Raw genomic sequence first — 26397 nt, 5'->3', positions numbered from 1 at the left:
GAAATAAAGTAGTTAACATTAGCTAACCTAGCTGGCTAAAACATTCCACACTTAAATAAAGCAGTTAATATTAGCTAACCTAGCTAGCTAAAACATTCCACACTTAAATAAAGTAATTAACATTAGCTAACATAGCTAGCTAAATAAGTCCACTCTGAAATAAAGTAGTTAACATTAGTTAACCTAGCTAGCTAAAACATTTCACACTGAAATAAAGTAAACATTAGCTAATGTAGCTAACTAAGACATTCCACACTGAAATAAAGTAGTTCACATTACCTGAAGTAGCTAGCTGAAACATTCCACACTGAAATATAGTTAACATTAGCTAACCTAGCTAGCTAGATCTTTCCACTTTCAAATAAATTAAACATTAGCCACCCTAGCTAGCTAAAACATTCCACACTGAAATAGAGTAGTTAACATTAGCTAACATAGCTAGCTGAAACATTTCACACTGAAATAAAGTAGTTAAAATTAGCTAACCTAACTAGGTAAATCTTTCCACTTTGAAATTAAGTTAACATTAGCTAACCTAGCTAACTACAACATTCCACACTTAAATGAAGTAGTTAACATTAGCTAACCTAACTTGCTAAATCTTTCCACTCTGAAATAAAGTAGTTCACAATAGCTAACCTAGCTAGCTAAATCTTTCCACTTTGAAATGAAGTAAACATTAGCTAACCTAGCTAGCTAAAACATTCCACACTGAAATAGAGTAGTTAACATTAGCTGTCCTAGCTAGATGAAACATTTCACACTGAAATAACGTAGTTAAAATTAGCTAACCTAGCTAGCTGAAACATTCCACACTGAAATATAGTTAACATTAGCTGACCTAGCTATCTAGATCTTTCTACTTTCAAATAAATTAAACATTAGCTAACCTAGCTAGCTAAAACATTCCACACTGAAATAGAGTAGTTAACATTAGCTAACATAGCTAGCTGAAACATTCCACACTTAAATGAAGTAGTTAACATTAGCTAACCTAATTTGCTAAATCTTTCCACTCTGAAATAAAGTAGTTAACAATAGCTAACCTAGCTAGATAAATCTTTCCATTTTGAAATTAAGTAAACATTAGCTAACCTAGCTAGCTAAAACAAGCCACACTGAAATAGAATAGTTAGCGTTAGCTGTCCTAGCTAGCTAAAACATTCCACATTTAAATAAAGTAATTAAAATGAGCTAACCTAACTAACTGAATATGTCCACTTTGAAATGAAGTAAACATTTGCTAACCTAGCTAGCTAAAACATTTCACGCTGAAATAAAGTAGTTAAAATGAGAACCTAACTAGCTAAATCTTTCCACTTTGAAATGAAGTAAACATTAGCTAAACTAACTATCAAAACATTCCACACTGAAACAGAGTAGTTAATATTAGCTAACCTAGCTAGCTAAAACATTCCACAGTAAAATAAAGCAGTTAACATTAGCTAACCTAGCTAGCTAAAACCTTCCACACTGAAATAGAGTAGTTAACATTAGCTAACCTAGCTAGCTAAATCTTTCCACTTTGAAATTAAGTAAACATTAGCTAAACTAGCTATCAAAAACATTCCACATTGAAACAGAGTAGTTAACATTAGCTAACCTAGCTAGCTAAAACCTACCACACTAAAATAAAGTAGTTAACATTAGCTAACCTAATTAGCTAAATCTTTCTACTTTGAAATTAAGTAAACATTAGCTAACCAAGCTAGCTAAAACATTCCACACTGAAATAAAGTAGTTAATAATAGCTAACCTAGCTAGCTAAACATTCCACACTAGCTAGCTAAAACATTCCACACTGAAATAAAGTAGTTAATTTTAGCTAACCTAGCTAGCTAAAACATCCCACACTGAAATAAAGTAGTTAATATTAGCTAACCTAGCTAGCTATCCCACACTGAAATAAAGTAGTTAACATTAGCTTACCTAGCTAGCTAAAACATCCCACACTGAAATAAAGTAGTTAAAATTACCTAAAGTAGCTAGCTAAAACATCCCACACTGAAATAAAGTAGTTAATATTAGCTAACCTAGCTAGCTATCCCACACTGAAATAAAGTAGTTAACATTAGCTTACCTAGCTAGCTAAAACATTCCACACTTAAATAATGTAGTTAAAATAAGCTAACCTAACTAGCTAAATCTTTCCACTTTGAAATGAAGTAAACATTGGCTAACCTAGCTAGCTAATACATTCCACACTGAAACAGAGTAGTTAACATTAGCTAACCTAGATAGCTAAAACATTCAACTCTGAAATTAAGTATTTAGCATTAGCTTACCTAGCTAGATAAAACATTCCACACTGAAAAAAAGTAGTTACGTTAGCTAACATAGCTAGCTAAATAATTCCACTCTTAAATAAAGTAGTTAACATTATCTAACCTAGCTAGCTAGATCTTTCCACTTTCAAATAAAATAAACATTAGCTAGCCTAGGTAACTAAAACATTCCACACTGAAATAAAGTAGTTAACCTAGATAGCTAACCTAGCTAGCTAAAACTTTCCACTCTGAAATAATGTTAACATTAGCTTACCTAGCTAGCTAGATCGTTCCACTTTCAAATAAATTAAACATTAGCTAACATAGCTAACTACAACATTGCACACTGAAATAGAGTAGTTACATTTAGCTAACCTAGCTAGCTAATTCTTTCCACTTTGAAATGAAGTAAACATTAGCTAACCTAGCTAGCTAAAACATTTCACACTGATATAAAGTAGTTAACATTAGCTAACCTAGCTAGCTAAACAATTCCACTCTGAAATTAAGTATTTAACATTAGTTAACCTAGCTAGCTAAATCTTTCCGGTTTGAAATGAGGTAAACATTAGCTAACCTAGCTAGCTAGATCGTTCCACTTTTAAATAAATTAAACATTAGCTAACCTAGCTAATTATAACATTCCACACTGAAATAAAGTAGTTACATTTAGCTAACCTAGCTAGCTGAAACATTTCCCACTGAAACAAAATATTTTCTAATATTGTATTTTATATAATTTCGCTGTGGAACATCTCATTAAGACAGGTTGTTGTTAGTTGTTAAGGTTGTCTGTCAGTTTAAAGTACAGTTTGCTAGCCCCCAGTCACAATGACTAGTATGAAGTCCTTTTTCATGAAGCAATGTTTATACAGCTATTAAAACACTCACTGATGTTATTTGCTCCTGCACAGTCACAAAGCCTTTTGCAGATTTGATCTCGTCAAGCTTTGTCTCAACGCTTGATGGACAGACTATGTTTGCTGCCTTTTCCACAATTTTTTTATCTTACAGGCATGTTGCATGTCCTGTAAATGTCAGTGTTGGCATTTATGTATGCTTTCTCATTTTTAATCTATATGATTTTTAAACATATAGGTCTGATCCAGGGTCACTTTGCCCTCATTTCCCTCTGTCAGGTATAAAGTAAACACTGACGACTGATCCCTCAGTGCACAGAGGGGATTAGTTGTGGGATCAGCTGACACCGTCTCTTCGAAAGTGAAGGATACTGCAGTTGTTTGGGTCACATTCGAGATTTTATGTGAATGTAACATCCTCTCTGGTAGGGCGAGGCTCTTCCAAAGTTTTGTTCCATCTAAAAAAAACATAAATGCATAGCCACAATCATAATCTCTTCATTATAATTCAGGTATAAAACAGACCTATAAACTAATTTTGACTAGTCTTGTTAGCAGGATCATTAATGTTGTTTTTAATAGTAATATGTTTCCATTGATTTATATGAAATCTCACTTACATAATGCTCATTTTTACTACTGAAAATTCAATTCAATTACTTAAATTAGCATTTGTATTATTTAGAAATCCCTTACAGAAGTGTGGAATTTTACTAGTAAAAAAGTGATTATAGACAAGGGAAGTTTAATGTAAATCAGATAACTCTGTGTAGATATCTATATTTTATTTCTCTATATAAAAAATACACTTTTTTCTAGTGAAAAATAATTTTAGAGATATTTGACATCAGATGAATAAACATTTGTACAGTCAGAATTCATAATTAATATGGGTTGAGATTTGATTGATTTGTACTAATACAAAATATTAAATAATATTAGATAACTGTAACTGGAGTTGTTACTGTTTTCCCATTTAAATCCATTTTTCATACAACCGCTTGCAAATGTAAAAATACAACATAGCCATGTAAAGCCGTTTTAGCCTAAATTCCAAAATTTCGTAAATATAATAATAATAATAATAATAATAATAATAATAATAATATTATTAACAAGACTAATGATTTACATGGAAATAGATTCTCTTTTATCTACAATTACATTATTACTAGTAGCAATTGAATTTGCAGATGTTTTGAAGGAAATTCTAATTAGTAAAACCCCAGTTCTAAATAGGAAAAATATTATTAACACTAAAACCTGAACTATACATACACAAAATTAAATAAAAAAAAATATGGCACATATCCAAAATGTAAATTTCTAAAAGTGAAAGGTAGTCAGAATTCTTGTGTATATATATATATATGGATCTGGACTTTTTACTAGGTAGAATTATAGTGAATAAATCTATAACTGGAGTTCTTACTAATAAAAATACTAGACTTCAGAATAACTGAATGGGTATTTAATCACTTTTTCCCCACAAGAAAGGCAACAAACAATTCCAAATTGTCCTGAAAAATAATTGTCCAGCGATTTACACTATTTATTTTATAATCAAACTTTAGTTTTAGTTGAGTTGAGTGTAGTATAGTGTAATTCACAGTGTAATAACTACAAGATACATTAAAAGCGCTACATTCAAATGCAAATATGAGAACTTTAAAATTATTTGCTTCCAATGTGTATTATATGTATTTAAAAATAACAATTTAAATAACAAATACTAAACTCTGAAAATAAAATTGATAGACCATTCATTTAATGCAATTCAAAATATAGGTATATTTAAATGAAACACTGATTTATTTTTAGTGTCATTCTTTGGTAAACTGGGCATGAAGGAGCTTGTTCAGAGATCTTTCTCTTGTTCACAGTGGATGGCTCTGACCCTGCTGCACTTTTGTTGCATGGTTCTAATGAGCCCTCTTCATCTGCAAGATGCAGTAATGAGACCGGTTACATTTTGACGTTTTTGTAATTCTTAGTAAATGTCATTTAATTTGAATGTTTTAAACATTCCAATATAATGTGACATTTTGTATTCACTGAACTTTTCATATAATATAAAATATGAATATAAAAACAATTCCACATTCCTTATGTGCTGCATGTTTCATTTCTTTCACTTATGTAGTTATTCTTAATTCTTGGATCATGGAACAATTTAATGTTCAGAAGGAGTTGAATTGTGGTATGTGCAATATATTTATACAATTAAAAAAAATGTGTTAACACAAACATTTTTTGTATAACACATTGTAGCAAGCAAGCAAACAATACTGAAAACAATAAAATCACTTATAAATAATTGGACAGGCTGACTTGTACTTACTGACTGCAAGATGCAACATGAGGTCATATATTTTATCAAGCTTTCAGATGTTTTTTACTTGACTATTGAGCTCTAGAAATGTCACACATCTTCTTGTGATACTTTTTCAAGGTTTGTGTAGTTGCATTGTGGTAATGGGTTTGGGTGATATTCTACAACGTACCTTATATTTACCTTGGGGTTTCATGTGTTGGGGATATATGCAGCCATCTTGAATCACTTCTGATGGGTTTAAAACTGCTCTATCATCCTAACTTTCATTTCACTCTTTAGCCAAATGTTTTTGGACACTGTTCTATTAGCTGAAATTATTGGCATTCTACTATATAGCCAAATGTTTTTTGATGCCAACATTTAGCCAAATGTTTTTGGACGTAGCTCTATGATCTTATAAATATGCATTCCATTTTTAGTCAAATGTTTCCACACCACTTAGACCAATTTCCAAACGTAAAAACTATTACTATCGAGGGTAGTTTGAATTTTCGAACAGTGTTAACTTGCATGGTACATTTTGAATATGTATGGTGACCAGCACAAAGTGAAGCATTGATTATTTAATACAAGGAGTAAATGTGTGACGAATACCAGGACCCGAGGAGACGAGCACTGATTAGTAAACACAGGTTTATTTACAGAAGTAGGCAAACAGAGGTAGTCAGGGACAGGCAATATACTAGATATATGTTCTGCATATACTAGAAAAGAGATTAAATGCATTCAAAACCTTCTAAGCATAAGCACTGAAGGTTTGGTACTAAACGATTAGTTGTAAGCTAAGAATCTTACTCTACTCCTAACAACTACGACATCTAAATTTTAAAGACTAATTTATGCTAACCTAACATCTGGTGCAAACACTGGCAGTGCCCTCTCTCGAATGGCCTTCCCTTCTTCAGAACTAAACCCATAACTATACCCGTAACTACCCTAAAAACTGAGCTCTGTCTCAGAAAGAATGTCCTGGAATAGGAATGGGCGGTATGATGGTATTTCGGTATACCACGGTATTTAAATATGGTGACGGTATTGTAAAATAGTGAAGGTATATTAACCACGTGACGTGCCAAATCTGAACTTTGAAAAACAGGCGTTTAAGACATTCAGTGCACCCACAATGAAAGAGCAGTGGGAGGGGTAAGCAGTTGGAGCTCACTGATTGGTTATGGGTTAGGGATTCTCACTGAGGAGATCATACAGCAAAAATTCAATAAACTCTACAGGTTTCACTAATTTGCACTGAAGTTATCGCCACAAATAGCCACATTTGTGCTGGAGTGGCAATAAAACCCCATCAACCATCTAACCACCGAAATTATAAGATTAGCCCCTCCTACCCCCCCCCCCCCCCGGTAATACCGTATACCGCCATATAATCTGACGACAATATGGCGGAATGAAAAATTTCAATACCGCCCAACCTTATCCTGGAATATCGAACAAACGAAAAACATAACATGGAATTCAATGCACATCATCCCTGGATAAGGATCATTTTGCTGAACCCATAGACTATATATAGCTGGACAGAGCATCGTCTCTTAAAAGTAAGGCCACCACAGGTCGGGCGCCCCCTGCTGTTCGGCTGCAGAAAGCTGTGTAACCCCACCCATCCCCATAGGTTTCAATGGCAAAACAGACAACTTTCAATCACGTTTTTTTTCTAATATACTGTAATTCTACCTCCATTATTTAAATGCAACAGCTAGTGTAACCTCTGCTTATATTGTCAAATTTTTATATCCCCACAGAATTCGGTTTTTAAAACTTTATTCGGCTCTATTCAAAAAAGGTGTGGTTATGGTAAAAGGGCTGCTTATGGGCGGGACCAATAACAGACCGTCAGCTCCGCTCCGCCCCGCTCTGCAGTCTGTGACCGCAAGGCAGCCCTCAGGGGCGGGGTTATTTAAATGAGTAGGCGGTCTCTCCACAGCCTTTCTCCCTCTTCTGGTCTCTACTGCGCAGACTCTGGTCTCTGAATCGCCAAACTGGCGGAAGATTTTGGCTTCATTTTCATTGAATGAATGGGAACGGCGACACAGCGTCCATCTTTATATACAGTCTATGGCTGAACCTGTAAATTCCATTGTTAAATTCAGTTCATGTTTGTTTCTGGTGGAACATGTCCCAAGTGAGAGAGTAAAACATTTGTGTAGGATAAGGTGTTCTGTCTGAAAGATTTACGATTTGCACTTTTAATTGTCTTGGAACAGATTTGAGGTAGTTTTCTCCCCTGTGTGAATGCGCTGATGTTTTTTGAGATTACTCTGATGATTAAAATTCTTCCCACAGTCTGAGCAATAAAACGGTTTCTCTCCTGTGTGAATGCGCTGGTGATTTTTGAGATTACTCTGTTGAGTAAAACTCTTCCCACAGTCTGAGCAGTAATATGGTTTCTCTCCTGTGTGAATGCGCTGGTGATTTTTGAGCTCAATCTGTTGAGTAAAACTCTTCCCACAGTCTGAGCAGTGATACAGTTTTTCTCCTGTGTGAATGCGCTGGTGTTTTTTGAGATTACTCTGTTGAGTAAAACACTTCCCACAGTCTGAGCAGTAATACGGTTTCTCTCCTGTGTGCATGCGCTGGTGCAGTTTAAGATTACTCTGTTGATTAAAACTCTTCCCACAGTCTGAGCAGCAATACGGTTTCTCTCCTGTGTGAATGCGCTGGTGTTTTTGGAGAGTACTCTGTAGATTAAAACTCTTCCCACAGTCTGAGCAGTGATACGGTTTCTCTCCTGTGTGAATGCGCTGGTGATTTTTGAGATTAATCTGTTGAGTAAAACACTTTCCACAGTCTGAGCAGTGATACAGTTTCTCTCCTGTGTGAATGCGCTGATGATTTTTGAGATTACTCTGTATATTAAAACTCTTCCCACAGTCTGAGCAGTAATACGGTTTCTCTCCTGTGTGAATGCGCTGGTGTTTTTGGAGAGTACTCTGTAGATTAAAACTCTTCCCACAGTCTGAGCAGTGATACGGTTTCTCTCCTGTGTGAATGCGCTGGTGATTTTTGAGATGAATCTGTTGAGTAAAACTCTTCCCACAGTCTGAGCAGTGATACGGTTTCTCTCCTGTGTGAATGCGCTTGTGTTGTTTGAAAGTACTCTGTGCAGTAAAACTGTTCCCACAGTCTGAGCAGTGATACGGTTTCTCTCCTGTGTGAATGCGCTGGTGTTTTTTGAGATTACTCTGTTTAGTAAAACTCTTGACAGAGTGCTGATGTTTCTCCATGTCAGGACTTGGCTTCATTTGTCTGTTAAATGTATCAAACAATGTCTGTGTGTTCTGGAGATTCTTCAGGACGGCTTCTGCTTCACCTCTTTCAGCAGTTTAACTTTGCTCTTAGTTAAATATGAATTTCAGGAGAATATTTTTCATTTCTGGAAAACACAAAGACAATATTAAGATAAAAGCAGGTCAATAAACTGAAGAGAACTGCCTGAATCAGTTACACTATACAGACAAAACTACTGGGACATCTTCATATTACCATAAAAGCTTTTGTACTTTAGTCCCATTCTAAGTCATTCTAAGTGAGTGATGTTACTCTTGAATCTGAAGCTTTGAGACGTGTGCCAGAAAAACGACACACATTGGTTCAAATCACTGTGCCGATGCTTGTTTCGTTCTACATTGATCACGTGACCAAAGATGTCCGAAGCTTTTTCCTTTACAACAATTTATAAAAGATTCCTGTTTTTTTTCACAACTTCTGATAGCAGTTCATTATTTTCCACCACATTAGCTTCAGCTTAACAGTGATATGCAATGGATGGATGTCGGACAGTGCAGCATCTACTCAGTCTGGAATGTCCACATTCTCACTTAAGAAGAAGTGCAGAAAAGTTTGTATCCAAATTAAAAGAATAAAATATGTCCTGGCTTGGTGAAGGTATTGGCAGCTGTGTTGTCTTTAGCTACCAATTAAAAACCTTGGTAACATTGGCTAGCTAGATAACGTAAGATACTTGGGTTAAAAAAAGCACTGGGAACATTGGCTAGTTAGATAACATTAGCTACTTAGGTAAAAAAGCACTGGGAACATTGGCTAGCTAGATAACATTAAATACTTGGGTTAAAAAGCACTGGTGACATTGGCTGGCTAGATAATATTAGATACTTGGGTTAAAAAAGCGCTGACAACTTTAGCTAGGAAATGTTAACTACTGGTTAAAAATGCTGGTAGCTAGCTGACTAACATAAGTACTTGGGTCTCTTATTCTTGGTCTCAATTCTGCCAATTAAACAGTTCTATTTTTCTCTCTGCCAATCGTGTTAAGGAAACACGTCAGCACCAAGTGCAGATGAACACTTAAACATTATTCCCACAAAAAAAAATCACATCATAAAACATTTTACTAGTGCTAACTCTTTCGTAAATCTGTGGATAAAAAAAATGTGTGGAACATGCACAGCGTATTTCTTATGTATCACGAACGACAGAAAAATATCAAATAATAAGAGCAGTTTTGTTAAAAGAATACAGCTACTTACATTAATTTTGAAGGTAAGTTAAGGTTTTAGCCACCTTTAGCTAACCTAGCCAATGCTATCTAGATAACTACCTAAGCAAGCAGGCAATTCCAAACAATAAAATACTATTAGCAGCCTGAATGTCTTAAACACATTAAATTTGTGATGAGTTGTTGTTATATAGCCTAAATGGTAGGATAATGTACAAGCTGTCTGTAATGGTTAATCCTTTCCTTTATAATCAACTTTAGCTGTTAGGTGTGGTATTGACAGTGACGTCGGTAACGCGTTACTTAGTACCCTTTTTTTCAGTAAAGAGTAATTTAATGCGTTACTATTTCCAACCCAGTAATCAGATTAAAGTTATTTATCCAAGTCACTGTGCGTTACCGTGCGTCCACACCGAACGTGATGCGAGCGACAAAGAAGCCGGAAGTCACAATAAGAATTGTGTAGATAGGCTGAACCCTTGTTTCTGTATTTGGAAAAACGCCCACCAGCGACAGCTCGTTCTGAGTGAGACACGCCCCCAAGCGACTCATCGCCTGTTGGACAGGAGACACAAAGCGATTTTAACGTACAGTTACTCTCTCTCTCTCTCTCTCTCTCTCTCTCTCTCACACACACACACACACACACACTGCGCTCCCTTCCTCATCCCCCCTCCGCTCTCCCCCAATCACACGCGTCTCGGACACACACACATACCACGCAGCGACACAAACGAATCCATGGAGGCAGGCGAGAGAAGCGCGTTTTGTAGCAGAGGTTTGAGAAGCTTCTGTTAATGAGGTTCAACCACTGGTTTACTCACCCCACTCCACTGTTTCACTCTTAACATGTGATTACGAAATAAAACTAGGCCAAAATAACAAAAGTACACATGATATCAGCCTGGACCATATACATGGTTTTGTTTTGTAAAACTACTCCTTGCTGCCCTGCTGAGAACAACAGGTTCAATGTTCAGATTTACAGTGTTAAATATGTCAGGTCAAGAAACACTTTATTTATTTTATATTTTTTATAAAAACAAGTATTTATGTTTAGTGAAACCAAGAAAGAACATATTTGCATTTTCCAATAAAGGGAGTATTGGCAAAACTGGTTATAATTTTTATGTTAAGGCGGCGGGAGGTGGTGTCTGCAGCTGCTGAAAGTAACTAATAAAGTAAATTGGTTAATCAGTAATCGAATGACTTTTTCAAAGTAACTATACCATCACTGGGTATTGGTAACAACACTGGGTCATTTTACAAGCTAATTTTGCTAATGCTAGTGCTTACTAAATCTAGGCTTACAGTAAATAAACAGAAACGCTTTCAACACCCAAATAAACACTTAGATACTTCACCCCCACCACCTCCAAAGCCGCCCCCTGAGAGAGAGAGAGAAAGAAAGAGAGGAAGAGAAAGAAAGAGAGAAAGAGAGAGAGAGAGAGAGAGAGAGAGAGAGAGTAAATTCTCCATACCTTCTGTAGTTCAGCTGATCCTGCTCTTACTCCGGCGCTCCAGCTACAGACCCCGGAAGCTCAGTCTCATACGGGTTATGTAGAGCCCCGCCCCCTCCCCCGCTATATCACATTATACCCCATCACCGCTAGAGGGAGCCCGCGAGGGAGTCCTCAATGCATGGAGCTGAATGGAGCTAAACAGCTAAAACTCTCATTTAAAACACTGTATAACTACTTCTCTGGGGTTTTCCTTTAATTTTACAAAGTAGAACAAAGTATTTCACTAAAATAGGAAAGAAAACGTACCTCTATATTTCAATTTTCTACAACTAATGTTTTTTATTCAGTAAATTCACTAGCATTACTGCTACTGATGCTGGAGTTACACACAGAACATGTTTAATAGGATTAAAACTGCAGTTTATAAGCTTTAATAATTATCTCTGCGGTGATGAAATGGGTGTAGTTTTTAGGAAATAAGTATTTTTTTAATTCTATAAAGTATCTAACAATTTAAATTATTATTTTGCAAAAAATAATAATTTATAAATGTTTAATACTTTTTAGAATAAAAATCTATACTGTTGTTTATACATTCCAGACTCTGTTGAGTGACTGAGATTCAGAGCAGATTCTGAAGTGAGTTTTTTCCTCTATAGAGATTCTCTGATTGCTGCTTGCTCCTGTACAGCTCACATAACAAAACAAAAAAACAAAAAAAACAAATAACACTTACTAATTACTATGGAAAGGTCAGTGTCGTTGTTAGAGCATCAGTTGTGACATTGATTCCAGTAGACCCTTTTTTAAAAATCTAAATTTCATTTAAAATATTATGGTTACATTTTCTTTGCATTTACCTTCTTGATGTCCTGCAGATTCTTGAAAAGGAGATCGGCTCCTCCGTGTAAAATCACTCTCTGACATCACAATGGACCATCATGATTTCTGTATAGAAGGATACTTCACACTTGTAAAAGTATTTGAAACTTCATATGCAAATATCAGTTTTAAATGAATTAATTGAGTTTATTTGTTGATAGAATGGTAAAAACAAGTTTACCATCAACTGTGAGGACAAGGCCATCTGGTACAACTTTAGCATTTATTACATACAGTGTTATAAATGTTGGATCAATTTGGTGTCAATTTTTGGTGTTAACTTACATGGTAAATTTTGTCAGTACAAAATAGTTTGAATATCTATGGTGACCATCACAAAGTGAAGCATTGATTATTTAATACAAGAAGTAAGTGCTTCTCTTTGGGTAGTTAAAATGGTACTATTGATCATTAAGTGAAAGCTCACCTTATTCGGTTCATTTTCAGTAATCAAAGTTTATTATTCAGTTTTAAATAAATATGAACTAAATGAATTCATTATATTATATACCAATAGTACTATGATATTAAGAATCATTTGTTAACATAGGGGTTCTTGGTGTAAAGCACTCTTACATATTGAAAGAATCCTGAAGATTTCTTAGTTCTAATGGATCTAAAGTTCTAAAGTCCTCCTTTTTTTCAGACACTTTCTCCTCTATGTCTCTGTCATGGTGAAAGAGATATGAGAAAACCTCACTGAGAGAAAACCTTTTCTTAGACGGCATTTTCAGTAGAGAGAGAGAGAGCGCAGAAAGAGAGAGAGACAGAACACATAGAGAACTGGTTTAGAAGCTGCTGTGAAACATTTTATATCTCTGCATAACCACTATGTTGTATGAACTATCAATATGTTTGTAGGAACAATATATTCCTCCACAGAATGAGAAATATCAAGTTCTCATGAGAATTATGTTTTCCCTGCCCCCTTTCCTGTGAACTGTCAGTGGTTTTTGCACTAATACAGTTATAATTATGTTATTTTAGGGATCTAAAGTTGCTGAAGATTATAAAATTATATGTCATATTGACCTTTGCATCATTCAACACAAACGTGTAAAATTCTGATATTTTTTTGTTTTATAAAGCTAAACAGTGTGGGGTCAAATTGACCCCAAACAACACCGATGTATACAAAATTTGTACAAGACACACAAAAAAATCCCTTCTCTTTGGGGTAGTCAAAATGGTATTATTGACCAATTGAAAGCTCACCTTATTCAGTTCATTTTCAGCAATCAGAATTTATTATTTAATATTAAATTAAATATGGACTACATGATTTTATAATATTTTTTAACAACATAACTAATCAAATTAATTAATTTATTTATATATATATATATATATATATATATATATATATATATATATTTTTTTTTTTTTTTTTTTTTTTTTTTTTTTTTTTTTACTTGTAATTACTTAGTGTAAAGCACTCTTACATATTAAAAAAATCCTGAAGATTTCTTAGTTCTAATGGATCTTTGTATCGTAGAAATTGTTAAAAACAAATGTCACAATTGTTAACAATTGTAAAAATAGAGCTGATCTTTGAGTAAAATGTGGTAAGTGCTATATGTTGGGGTAGTTTTTTAGTGACTCAAGCAACCAGAGGTGTTTGTCTCATATTTCTACACAGAACCAGATATAATCTAGACAAAGTATTCTGCAACACCAGTAACTTCTTCCTTTAATATGTATAAAAAATAGTGTAAAAATTGGCTAATATTTTGTAGTAGAATGAGAATGCTTGCTGAACTTATTTTGGAAAAGTCAAAAATGAATTTATCATCCTATTAACAAATAAACTCTTGAACAAATCCTTTTTATTTTATAACTGTTAGTTTTTAACTGATATTTGAATATGAAGTTTAAAATGCTTTTATAAGTGTGAAGTACCCTTCTATACAGAAATCAGGATGGTCCATTGTGATGTCAGAGAGTGATTTTACAGGGAGGAGCTGTGAATGACCTCAATTTATGGAAAGATTTCAGAATAAATAAATAGTAAAACAAGGTGAGCAACAAACAAGATCTGCTGCAGTACGATATCATTTTCAAGAATCTGCAGGACATCAAGAAGGTAAATGCAAATTTTTAATTTAATTTAGATTAAAAAAAGTTTCTACTGGAATCAGTGTCACAATTGGTGCTCTAACAACGGCTCTGATCTTTCCATAGTAATTAGTAAGTGCTATTTGTTGGAGTACAGGAGCAACCAGAGAATCTCTATAGAGGAAAAAACTCTCTTCAGAATCTGCTCTGAATCTCAGTCACTCAACTGAGTCTGGAATGTATAAAAACATACACATTTTTATTCTAAAAAGTATTAAACATTTATTAATTATTATTATTAGCAAAATAATAATTTATAATTGTAAGATATATATAATTGATAGACATAGAATAAAATGTTACTTATTTCCTAAAAACAGAACAACTACAACTATTTAATCACCCCAGAGAAGTAGTTATACAGTGTTTTTAAATGAGAGTTTTAGCTGTTTAGCTCCATTCAGCTCCATGCATTGAGGACTCCCTCGCGGGCTCCCTCTAGCGGTGATGGGGTATAATGTGATATAGCGGGGGAGGGGGCGGGGCTCTACATAACCCGGATGAGGCTGAGCTCCCGGGGTCTGTAGCTGGAGCGCCAGAGGAAGAGCAGGATCAGCTGAACTACAGAAGGTATGGAGAAGTTTCTCTCTCTCTCTCTCTCTCTCTCTCTCTCTCTCTCTCTCTCTCTCTCTCTCTTCTTTCTTTCTTTCTTTCTTTCTTTCAAAGGCAAGTAAGCCATGAGTAATCTTCACAGATTTCTCCTCTGAAAACTGTTTATTTGGGTGTTTAAAGCGCTTCTGTTGATTTTTTCAGCACTGAGGCAGGATCATTAGCATTAGCAACATTAGCTTGTAAAATGACCCAGTGTTGTTACCAATACCACACCTAACAGCTAAAGTTAATTATAAAGGAAAGGATTAACCATTACAGACAGCTTGTACATTATCCTACCATTTAGGCTATATAACAACAACTTATCACAAGTGTAATGTGTTTAAGACATTCAGGCTGCTAATAGTATTTTATTGTTTGCAATTGCCTGCTAGCTTATGTAGCTATCTAGATAGCATTGGATAGGTTAGCTAAAGGTGGCTAAAACATTAACTTACCTTCAAAATTAATGTAAGTAGCTGTATTCTTTTAACAAAACTGCTCTTGCTATTCAATCTTTTTCTATATCATTCATGCTGTGCTTGCTTCACACTGTTTTTTTATCCACAGATTTACAAAAGTGTAATCAATAGTAAAATGATATATGATGTAATTTTTTTAATGTGAGAATAATGTTTAAGTCAGTGGCGATTGCTCTAAGACTGCAAGGGAAGCTCAGCTTCCCCTAAAATGTAAAGAAAATTAGTGATTAAATATATACTGTTGTGTGTACATGTCACTGATTAAATATGCGCTACACTGCGCTGAATTTAGTTCAGAATCAGCTTCTTATCACTGGTAACGCCGCGGCTTTCCTCTCACTCATTCCCGCAGCTTTGCAGCGCTGCTTTAAACAGTGCACAGACTTCAATAGCGGAGCAAAGCGTGCGGCGAAACGAGACGAGTCATTGGATAAATGCTGGACTTTGTCCCGCTCATCGGACGCTCAGCGTCTCCGGGGGTCTATGGGGCAGTGGGCTGGCCTCGGCCGGCCCGGACGCTCAGCTTCTGCATGATAATTGGATGATCTGTCTGAGGCGGAGTCCCTTTTTGATTGACAGCGAAATGAGCGAATCAGCGATCTTTTAATGTAAAACACGGACACACTTCACACTAGCCTCGCGCCAGTGCAAGCTGCACATAATTTCAGACAGTTTTAATGTTGTGGACCAGATTTTGGAGAAGCCATTTGATAGTCTTCCTTACGAAGACAAATGTAAGTGTTAAAGAGTAGGGCAGATCAACTGCTCAGATTAATTTGGTGTAAAAGGTGGGGAAAAGTAACAGGTCTTTTCAGCTGTTCCGGTATGATAAAGTGAGCTGGCTGTACTGATGGCCATTCCTCTTGATGAAACTATCTCAGGACATAAATGAACAGGGGCAAGTAGTAAATATTGTGTTATCATTAAAAATAATTTAAATGATTTAAATTAATAAAGGGATTACTCAAGGACAATTTTTATGTAATTGTTCAATGTAAAGAATGGGAACCTTTTTGTTGTGTAGTGAAAACTTGAAAATAATGCCTTTTGTTTACAAAAAAAAAAACATCTCAGGGAGAGTAGAATTTTTGTATAAATAAAACTACATATGTTAAGATGTAGGCCGAAATTTAGCTTCCCCTCCTTGAAAGACCAGCATCCGCCACTGGTTTAAGTGTTTATCTACAGTGGGAGCTGACATGTTTCCTTAGCGCGACTGGCAGAGAGAAAAAGAGAACTGTTTAATTGGCAGAACTGAGACCAAGAATAAGAGACCAAAGTACTTATGTTAGTCAGCTAGCTACCAGAGTTTTTAACCGGTAGTTAACATTTCCTAGCTAGCTAAAGTCAGCGCTTTTTTAACCCAAGTATCTAATGTTCTCTAGCTAGCCAATGTTACCAGTGCTTTTTTAAAAACAAGTAGCTAATGTTATCTAGCTGTCCAATGTTACCAAGGTTTTTAATTGGTAGCTGAAGACAACACAGCTGCCAATACCTTCATCCAGCCAGGACATATTTTATTCTTTTAATTTGGATACAAACTTTTCTGCACTTCTTCCTAAGTGAGAATATGGACATTCCAGACTGAGTAGATGCTGCACTGTCCGACATCCATCCATTGCATATCACTGTTAATCTGAAGCTAATGTGGTGGAAAATAATGAACTGCTATCAGGATCAGAAATCTTTTATAAATTGTTGTAAAGAATAAAGCTTCGGACATCTTTGGTCACATGATCAATGTAGAATGAAACAAGCATCGGCACAGTGATTCGAACCAATGTGTGCAGATTTTATGGCACACGTCTCAAAGCTTCAGATTCAAGGGTAACATCACTCACTTAGAATGACTTAGAATGGGACAAAAGTACAAAAGCTTTTTATGGTAATATGAAGATGTCCCAGTAGTTTTGTCTGTATAGTGTAACTGATTCAGGCAGTTCTCTTCAGTTTATTGACCTGCTTTTATCTTAATATTTTCTTTTCTTTTGTTTTCCAGAAATGAAAAATATTCTCCTGAAATTCATATTTAACTAAGAGCAAAGTTAAACTGCTGAAAGAGGTGAAGCAGAAGCCGTCCTGAAGAATCTCCAGAACACACAGAAATAGTTTGATACATCTAACAGACGAAGCCAAGTCCCGACATGGAGAAACATCAGCACTCTGTCAAGAGTTTTACTAAACAGAGTCATCTCAAAAAACACCAGCGCATTCACACAGGAGTGAAACCATGTCACTGCTCAGACTGTGGGAAGAATTTTACTAAACAGAGTAATCTCAAAAAACACCAGCTCATTCACACAGGAGAGAAACCTTATTACTGCTCAGACTGTGGGAAGAGTTTTAATCAAGAGGGTCATCTCAAATTGCACCAGCGCATTCACACAGGAGAGAAACCGTATTACTGCTCAGACTGTGGGAAGAGTTTTACTCAACAGAGTAATTTTAAAATACACCAGCGCATTCACACAGGAGAGAAACCGTATCACTGCTCCGACTGTGGGAAGAGTTTTAATCAGCAGAGTACTCTCAAACTGCACCAGCGCATTCACACAGGAGAGAAACCGTATCACTGCTCAGACTGTGGGAAGAGTTTTACTGAACAGAGTAATCTCAAAATACACCAGCGCATTCACACAGGAGTAAAACCATATCACTGCTCAGACTGTGGAAAGAGTTTTAATCGACAGAGTCATCTCAAAAAACACCAGCGCATTCACACAGGAGTAAAACCATATCACTGCTCAGACTGTGGAAAGAGTTTTAATCGACAGAGTCATCTCAAAAAACACCAGCGCATTCACACAGGATAGAAACCGTTTCACTGCTCAGACTGTGGGAAGTGTTTTTCTCGACAATTTCATCTCACATTGCACCAGTGCATTTAGCAATGCCTTTTTACAGGTTCAGCAAAATTAATCTAATCCAGGGATGATGTTTATTGAATTTCGTGTTATGTTTTCACGTATGTTTGAATACCTACATTAGTTAATGCCTGCAGAGATTTCCACCACTTAGTCGAATGTGTTATGGTTTAATACGTTTTTAAACACCGAATCATATGTGGTACCGCTAACTTCATGAACTAAGCACATATATTTCATCATCCTAATATGTTAAACCTTTTTCGTGATATGAATGATAAAAACTTTACTGATTTACAGGTGCACTGCATTGGCTTTTAGAACTAATAATATGAAACATTAAAAGAGTTTGGCTTTTATAATTTCAGGACATGCTTAGTTTAAAAATTAACTATGTGTCTTAGAATATATTGTAGGTTTCTGACGTTGTGATCCACAGAGTTGATCAGAGTTTGATATCTTTCCTTTGGGACAAGCAATAGAACCAGTAGAAGTGCATTCAGGTAGGTTTCTCCTCCACCAGTAAGAAGATTGGAGCCTCAGCGAAAGGCCCAAAAAAAGTGAAGCCTATCATAGTCTTTGAAACTAACAAAGAGTCATTTAGACTTTGCAGGTTAAACAGAGCTCAGTTTTTAGGGTAGTTGCGGTAGGAGAATTCTCTCGAGTTTGGAGTTTGAGCGAGGGCACTGCCAATGTTTGCTTTAGATATTAGATTAGCTTAAATTAGTCTTTAAAATGTAGATGTCATAGTTGTTAAGTGTAAAATAGAAATCTTAGCTTGCAACCAAACATTTAGGACTATAGTGCTTTTAATTAGAAGGATTTAAAAGCATTTAACCTATTTTTTAGTTTATGCAGATTTGATTTATTCCAATAATTTCTAGTATCTTTGTTTTTACTCTGGAAGCTGCCCTCAGTTCAGCAAGCTTAGCATAGCTTACCTTAATGCTTTTAACCGCTAGGCCCATCCATATGAAAGGAAAAGTGGAAAACACCACCTGAGGAACTCCAGAGAGTGCTCTCAAAAGTGAGACCCAGAGCCACAGAGAGACAACACTGGGCTCAGGTACTGCCGTGTGGACCGGAGGAGCATCCAGACCCCGAAGAGAGGCCAACAAAATCTTTTCCAGAGGTTAAATAAAACGCTTCAGCTGTAGCTTCTATACTGAAATCAACCCACTCCAGGTTTGTGTAGCTCAGTAAGGTTCTCCTTCATTCCGTTTGCTGGTGTTCTCAATGGTCTATGGTTCAGTTGGCCTGATATAAAATCTGTTGGCATAGAGGAATACATAGGGATATTTGGTTGTGTTGTATTACTCAAGCTATATACTCCTTTCCTTATTGGATATCATCTGTTGCTTAATGTTTTTTTCTTAATCTCCAAAGTTTCTAAGAATATCTAGTTTATTAAGTTGTATGATCATTACAACTTATCTTTGTATTGCTTCACCTCCATATATATTTTATATCTGTTTGTTTCAATAAAAAAAAAAAACTTTTATATTGCCATATCTGTAATCTCGGTGTGTTTTCTCAAGAAATGGTTGGAAACTTCTGTGACCTGATGGATCTTCAGAATGTCTAATGTTATTATTTTGTAAGTACTAACTGGCAACCAAAGAAGAATTTAAGTGTAAAAATTGACTTGGGTAAAGTAAACAGCAAACATAGCAACTTCTTAGCAACCACCAAGCAATTGCTTAGCAACACCATAGCAACCACCTAGCAACTGCTTAGCAACACCATAGCAACCACCATGGATACCATAGCAACACCTCAGCCACTACCACAGACCATAGTAAGCGGATAGCAACATCATAGAAACGATTATAGCGGATGTTGGAAGCCATTTTACCTGCGCAAGCATCCTGCGTTTTCTTCAGGAAATGCAATTTTCTAGTTATTCTTAGCTAGCTAGCTAAATGTGCAAACAACATAATTTGCTGTTTTACTGATCATTATTATTGATAGCTAGCCTAGCTAAATGTCCAAACTACAGCATTTGCTGTTTCACTGGCCATTTTTATTCTTAGCTAGCCTAGCTAAATGTACAAACACAGCATTTGCTGTTTTACTGACCATTTTTATTCTTAGCTAGCATGCTAAATGTTCAAATACACCATGTCCTGTTTTACTGACTTTTATTATTGGTAGCTAGCTAGCTATATGTACAAACACAGCATTTGCTGTTTTACTTACCATTATTATTGGAAGCTAGCCTAGCTAAATGTACAAACGAAGCATTTCCTGTTTTACTGACTATTATTAGTTTGTCGCCAGCCTAGCTAAATGTTCAAACCACAGCATTTGCTGTTTTAATAACTATTATTACTGGTAGCTAGCCTAGCTAAGTGAACAAACAAAGCAGTTGCTTTTTTACTGACCACACAAAAGCCTGCCAGCTGACTAAAATGCCACAAAACGAACAAAACATAGTTCAGCATCCCCAACTCCACTCTCTTTCACTGCTAAGCAGCTTGACTGACAAGGTTTTGCAACAAGCACTTCCTGTGTATTAATCCCTACCCTTCTTCACATCTTGTAAATTTGTTTTATTTCTTGCAAACTTGTTTTCTGAAATGTATTTTGTTTTTGTCCATGTAAAATATTTTTTTCATTGGTAATATTGTTTTCTTGAATTATTTTTTTTTCTTTATTTTGTTTTCTGACGTTAATTTGTTTTGCACTTCTCGGCCACATCTTTCAGAGGAGGATCCACAAGTGTATCCTATCCAGGAAGTATTTTAGGAATATTGGAGTGAGATCACTGGCCACGCCCATATCATACATATTTGTTTTAATTAAGTAATTATTTAATTTCTTTTTTTATTGATTTTTGTAATAAACTGTGTAGAAATAATGCAACTTCATAAAATCCCAAACCTTACATGACAGTAAAACATATATCATCACAACTATAAAACAAATAAATAATGCACTAGGCGTGTAGTTTTATCTTATTGGCAAATATTTTGTAACGTTTTAAAAATGTATTTTCTTTGTAATGAGCAGGAGTTTAAGTTTCAACATCCACAATTGACATAAGTGAAAGAATAACTGCAGGCAACAGCTGTGATTGGCTGGGCAGTATTAGGCTGAGCTTTAAGGACTAATCTGAAATGTATAAAAAGTATATACAATTTTCAGTATAAAAAGTACCAAACATTTATAAAGTAAAATCAACTGCTCCATAAGTATCGCATGTTCATTATTTTAATAAATGTTTGATACTTTTTATACTGAAAATTCTATTCATTTCTCAACACAGAATAACATTAACTGTTTCAGCACTGCAGAAATAATTATTAAAGCTTTTAAACTGTTGTTTTATTCCCTTTTAAATGGGCTCTGTGTGTAACTGCAGCATCAGTAGCAGTAATGCTAGTGAATCTATTGAAAAAAACATAAGTAGGGCTCGTGTCCCCTCTCTTTTTCTCCTAGGCGACCTTGCCGGCAGTGTGATGGGGAAAGGAGAAGGACCCCACTGGGATGACCAGCCTAGCCTTAGATTGCAAAATGGCACTAAAATGTGCTAAAATTATTGTATTCTGTGCTTTTTTCATGTGGTTCATTTTAGTGTGTTTACTTTTTCTTACATTTTTTTTTGTCTAACACGTTTTGTGCTTTTCTTCTCTACAGGTGCAGTAGGGCAGCCCCTGCTGGAGATTCCAGGTAAAGGACCATTGTTCCTGTTTTTTTTCCAGTTGGGTCTTGAATAACCCATCTGATTCTTCAAAAAATTAAAGTTCTCCCATGTATTAAAAAAGTGCAGGTGTAAGTTTAGATTTGAGGAGGTATGTAAAAAAAAAAATAGTAACCTGTTTCTGATTCCAAATTAACAGCGTGTGTTAACAATTTAACGTTGACAGCCCTAAACATTTCTAATTAAAAATCACAGAAACACTGACCTGAGAATCTGTAGTTTACAGTGTGAACTCTTCAATCCAGGAGAGCAGGTCCGCTCTCTATAGTCTGAACTGAGACTGGCTCCGGAGCGTTACAACTGGACACCGTACACCATTAGATGTCTTCTCTGTTATTGTCTTGTCTGTGTTGGAGTGTTCTAGTCATTCAGCCAGAAAATAATGGATGGGGTGGAAGTTGGGGTCAAACTTGGTGGTGTAATTTGTGTAAAAAAAATAATAATGTTGACACCCTTTATTATTTCACAATTTTCATCTTTCTGTATTATACTACTTCTTAAATCCCTACTCATTACATTCACACTGGCTTTTGAGAGTACATATACTAAATTCAGGGGTGCCAATAAGTCAATTGTGATTTTATTAGGATCAGACAGACATGGATAAAAGAAAGGAAATGTGCATAAAAAGTACAATTACTGTGAATAAAAAACACTGACATTAACCCCTAAATACAGGTATCACTTCACGTTAGAATGCCTTGTCTTATTCTTTCTCCTTGGGCCTGATTATGCAGTTTCCTTTTGTATTTATTCTGTAGAAGCCAGAGCAGGGAAACATTTTTGGGCTCCTCCCTTTTGCCAACCTGGAAAGAATATTCTGCGGAGACCAGCCTTGCACATCCTTCTGTGTAATTTAGTTTCTTTAGTTAATTGTGTTTTCATTTGTTGACTTGTTTGTTATTTTGGTCTTTGATAACCTGAAACACTGACCTGAGAATCTGCAGTTTACAGTGTGAACTCTTCAGTCCAGCAGAGAGCAGCCCCACTCCTGAGTCCTGCAGGTTGTTGTTACTGAGGTCCAGCTCTTTCAGGGGGGAGTTTTCCAGGTTTAAAACCAATTCCAGATTTTCACACTTTACTCCAAGATTACATGAAGCTAGTCTGAAAAATAAGAATAAACAAATGATTTTACAATAAACCCAAATAAGAATATTTAAATGGATTGACAAAAATAGAAAACAGAATTAAAATGTGACATTTATTGTCTGTTAAAAGAACTGATGTTTCTTTATACTGAAATAGTTAACATGCAGAAAACTCCACTTTACTGTGATCAGTGTAGGCATGCAGCTCACCAAAAGCTCTGGGGCAGATTATAATGAGTTAAAATAGAAGTAAATGTTTAACAAAACAGAAAGAACATGGCTTTTTGGAGACTGTGAATTTATTCTATCTTCCCAGTTAAGCTCTGGAAAAAAGACACATTTGCTCACCTATATTTTAGAAATAAATACATACACTTGAAATGTATGTTCTATATGAAATTTTCATGATGATATACTGCTAATCATCATTGCTCTCAGGCATACTGAGACATGATTTTTCATTCAAATCACCCAGTGCTAATTTAGAGTGGATCTACAAGGAGTGGGAATTTATTTTTAAAATGTTTAAAATGTTATATAACTTCTTCATAACTTCCAATCTTATTTCTTAAAACTGTATATGATTAGTGTAATACAGAAACTTAATGTACTATTTACATTAAAATGAGGGTTTAATTATTATTACACACACAGAATAATTCATGTGTGTATTTAATAATGTTAATAATGTGAATCCACCAGTGATTGAATGGAAACTGATTCTACACATCAGCAATTGATTAAAAACTGTGTGAAGGCCTGAATGAAAATACTTACACTGCTCATCTGGATATTTTAACTACTGGCAGCAGCCTCAGAAGACACTTTCCTGATCATATTTTAGGTTAAACTCCTCCAGGTCCACCTCCTAGTTTCCTCATTGCTGTGAGGTATCCTCTTTTTTGGGGTCAGTATGACTCGTAATAAAGTCTGATTAGACTCCAGTGAGAGACCCAGAAGGAAAAGAAGGAACAGGTTCAGGTGTCCACTCTCACTCTGTAAGGCTCTGTCTATGGCAATGCTGAGGAAGTCAGTCTTTGTTGACTTGTTGAAAAACTTGAAGAGTTTACTTGTTTGTTGTTCAGTGGATTGTTCTTTTGGATTTTTTCTGTTGAGAAATGCATGTAAAGCAGCAAGAAACTCCTGAACGCTCAGATGTACAAAGCTGAAGACCTTCCTAATGTGCAGCTCATGTTCCTCCCTGAAGATCTGGGTACACACTCCTGAGTACACCGACAGTTCTCTAATATCGATGTCACTCTCTCTTAGATCTTCCTCATAGAAGATCAGGTTTCCTTTCTCCAGCTGCTGGAACGCCAGTTTCCCCATAGCCAGGATACTTGTTTTAGTCTGCTGAGGATCAATGTGAACCCTTTGGGATTACTTGGATTTCTGCACGAATTGGTCATTAAATGTCTTCATCTGTCACAACAATAGACAAACACAGTCTAATACACATAAAAAGAATATGTTTGAATGGTTTTATTAAACACAACACGTTAACATTCACAGTGTAGGGTGGAAAAATATGTGAACACTTAGGCTAATGACTTTTCTAAGAGCTAATTGGATCCAGGAGCCAGCCAAACTGGAGTCCAATCAATGTGATGAGATTGGATGTGTTGGTTAAAGCTGCCCTGCTTTATAAAAACTGAGATGCTATGGCATCATGACATCAAGAGAGCGATTCACACCAAATATCCCAAGAATATTTCTGAACTGAAACAGTTTTGTGAAAAGGAATGGTCCAAAATTCCTCCTGACAGTTGTGCAGGTCAGATCTGCAGCTACAGGAAATGTTTGGTTGCCAAAGGAGAGTCAACCAGTTATAAAGGGTTTACATCCCCCCCACTGTGAATGTTAACATATTGTGTTCAATAAAACCATGCAAGCATATCATTTTTGTCTTTGTCTATTGTTGTGAAAGTATTTTTGGTTTGCTGCTTTCCGGATCTGTCCAAATCTGCAGGGCACTGACAGTTTATTATGTAATTACCATACTATATGCACCTTTACTTATTCTCAATTATAAACCTATAAACAAATATGAGATTTGGCCTCTGCAGAGCTATTTGTCATCTGATAGTTTGGTGACTTTTCTGCATAATCATACTTGTATTAAATCTGTCAGTAAACAGATGATGTAATACATGTTTTTAAGTAGGAATAATTTCAGGAAAATTAAATATCTCTGTAGTACTGAGTGCACTCTAATCAGTGCAATATCAGACACTTAATCAACTACTTCATCTTCTTTATCCTCAGAACCTGTACTGTCATCACCTTTCAAAAGTTTGCAGAATTAGTGGTCATGTCAGGTTAAACATTCAGCTAGGCTAGCTATCAATAATAATGGTAAGTAAAACAGAAATGCTGTGTTCTGGGGATTTAGCTACGCTAGCTACAAATAATAATGTTCGTAAATCAGCAAATGGCCTATTTAAACATTTAGCTAGATAGCTAAGAATAATAATGGTCAGTAAAACAGAAAATGCTGTGATTTGGACATTTACCAAGCTAACTAAGAATAATAATGCTGTGATTTGGACATTTAGCTAGCTAACTAAGAATTATAATGGTCAGTAAAACAGCAAACGCTTTGTTTGTACGTTTAGATCATGTTGGGAAAACCGCACTACCCTCTGCGCCGTCTCCAGTGCGTTCCCCTGGATTCTTTTGATGGAATCCCAAAGTAGAGATAATTCATAGAGAGACAGGATACTTTATCTTCAGCAACTGACAATTTATTAAAACAGAGCTCTGGGAACGAGTTCCACTCACAAGAAGTTCAAGAGAAGAAGTTCAAAGATTATTTCACAGATTATTTTCACAGACCTCGAGGTCACGGAGGAAGGCACCTTGGTCAGTTCCCCAAAAACTGGTTCTGGCTGGTCTTGATCAGAAGTTACAAGTACAAGACTGTTAAAACAGAGAAGTATTTTACAGAACACAAATGAGTTTGTGTCCAATGTTTCAGACTCCTTCCTCCACTTTGCCCATAACATGTCAACAGCTTCCCTTTAGCTGGCCTCTAGGTCAGTGGGGCAAGCTTTATGTCAAGCCTTGTTGCCTACCGTACTATCACACCTTTATTTGTAATGCATTTGTTTATACTTCATTAGCTTGATTAGTATTAATTATAGTAAAAAAAAATAAAGTGTATTTCTAAGATTAACTACAAAAGTGCATTTCCTGAAGAAAACGCAGAATGGTTGCGCAGCTAAAATGGGTCCCACCATTTGCTATGGTCGTTGCTAGGCGCTTGCTATGGTGTCT

General features: G+C 35.7%; 6 protein-coding genes across 16 annotated transcripts in view; 3 read left to right on the top strand and 3 right to left on the bottom strand.

Annotated features, from left to right (window-relative positions):
• LOC125801250 (zinc finger protein 271-like) overlaps positions 1–11448 on the bottom strand; it is a 140506-nt gene extending 129058 nt beyond the window's left edge. The window contains exon 1 of the mRNA XM_049477675.1: positions 11415–11448. The gene's annotated coding sequence lies outside the window, so the exon portion shown is untranslated. The remainder of the gene's footprint in view (positions 1–11414) is intronic.
• The window catches only part of LOC125780501 (zinc finger protein 239-like), a 1096042-nt gene that overhangs the window by 40466 nt on the left and 1029179 nt on the right, over positions 1–26397 (top strand). The window lies entirely within an intron of this gene.
• Positions 1–26397, top strand: part of LOC125801190 (gastrula zinc finger protein XlCGF26.1-like) — a 305433-nt gene that overhangs the window by 12421 nt on the left and 266615 nt on the right. The gene's annotated exons all lie outside the window — the stretch shown is intronic.
• The window catches only part of LOC125801365 (zinc finger protein 239-like), a 362996-nt gene that overhangs the window by 205356 nt on the left and 131243 nt on the right, over positions 1–26397 (bottom strand). The window lies entirely within an intron of this gene.
• Positions 1–26397, top strand: part of LOC111188530 (zinc finger protein 239-like) — a 214745-nt gene that overhangs the window by 149026 nt on the left and 39322 nt on the right. The window contains exon 1 of one of the 8 annotated variants that reach the window (XM_049478041.1): positions 14928–14963. The exons of 6 other annotated variants lie outside the window; for them this stretch is intronic. The gene's annotated coding sequence lies outside the window, so the exon portion shown is untranslated. Of the gene's footprint in view, positions 1–14927; positions 14964–26397 lie in introns of those variants that run through there. One more of the 8 variants, XM_049478049.1, reaches the window with a different exon arrangement.
• Positions 6809–26397, bottom strand: part of LOC125801305 (zinc finger protein 501-like) — a 221371-nt gene continuing 201782 nt past the window's right edge. For 2 of the 3 annotated variants that reach the window (XM_049477818.1, XM_049477819.1), the window contains exon 2: positions 6809–8850. In XM_049477818.1, the coding sequence (XP_049333775.1) occupies positions 7664–8719 (1056 nt within the window). In that variant the 5' untranslated portion in view covers positions 8720–8850 and the 3' untranslated portion in view covers positions 6809–7663. Of the gene's footprint in view, positions 8851–11414; positions 11495–26397 lie in introns of those variants that run through there. The other variant, XM_049477817.1, reaches the window with a different exon arrangement.

This window comes from Astyanax mexicanus, chromosome 4, assembly GCF_023375975.1.
Source record: "Astyanax mexicanus isolate ESR-SI-001 chromosome 4, AstMex3_surface, whole genome shotgun sequence".
Lineage (NCBI taxonomy): Eukaryota > Metazoa > Chordata > Actinopteri > Characiformes > Acestrorhamphidae > Astyanax > Astyanax mexicanus.
This window is presented reverse-complemented; position numbering and strand designations above follow the sequence as displayed.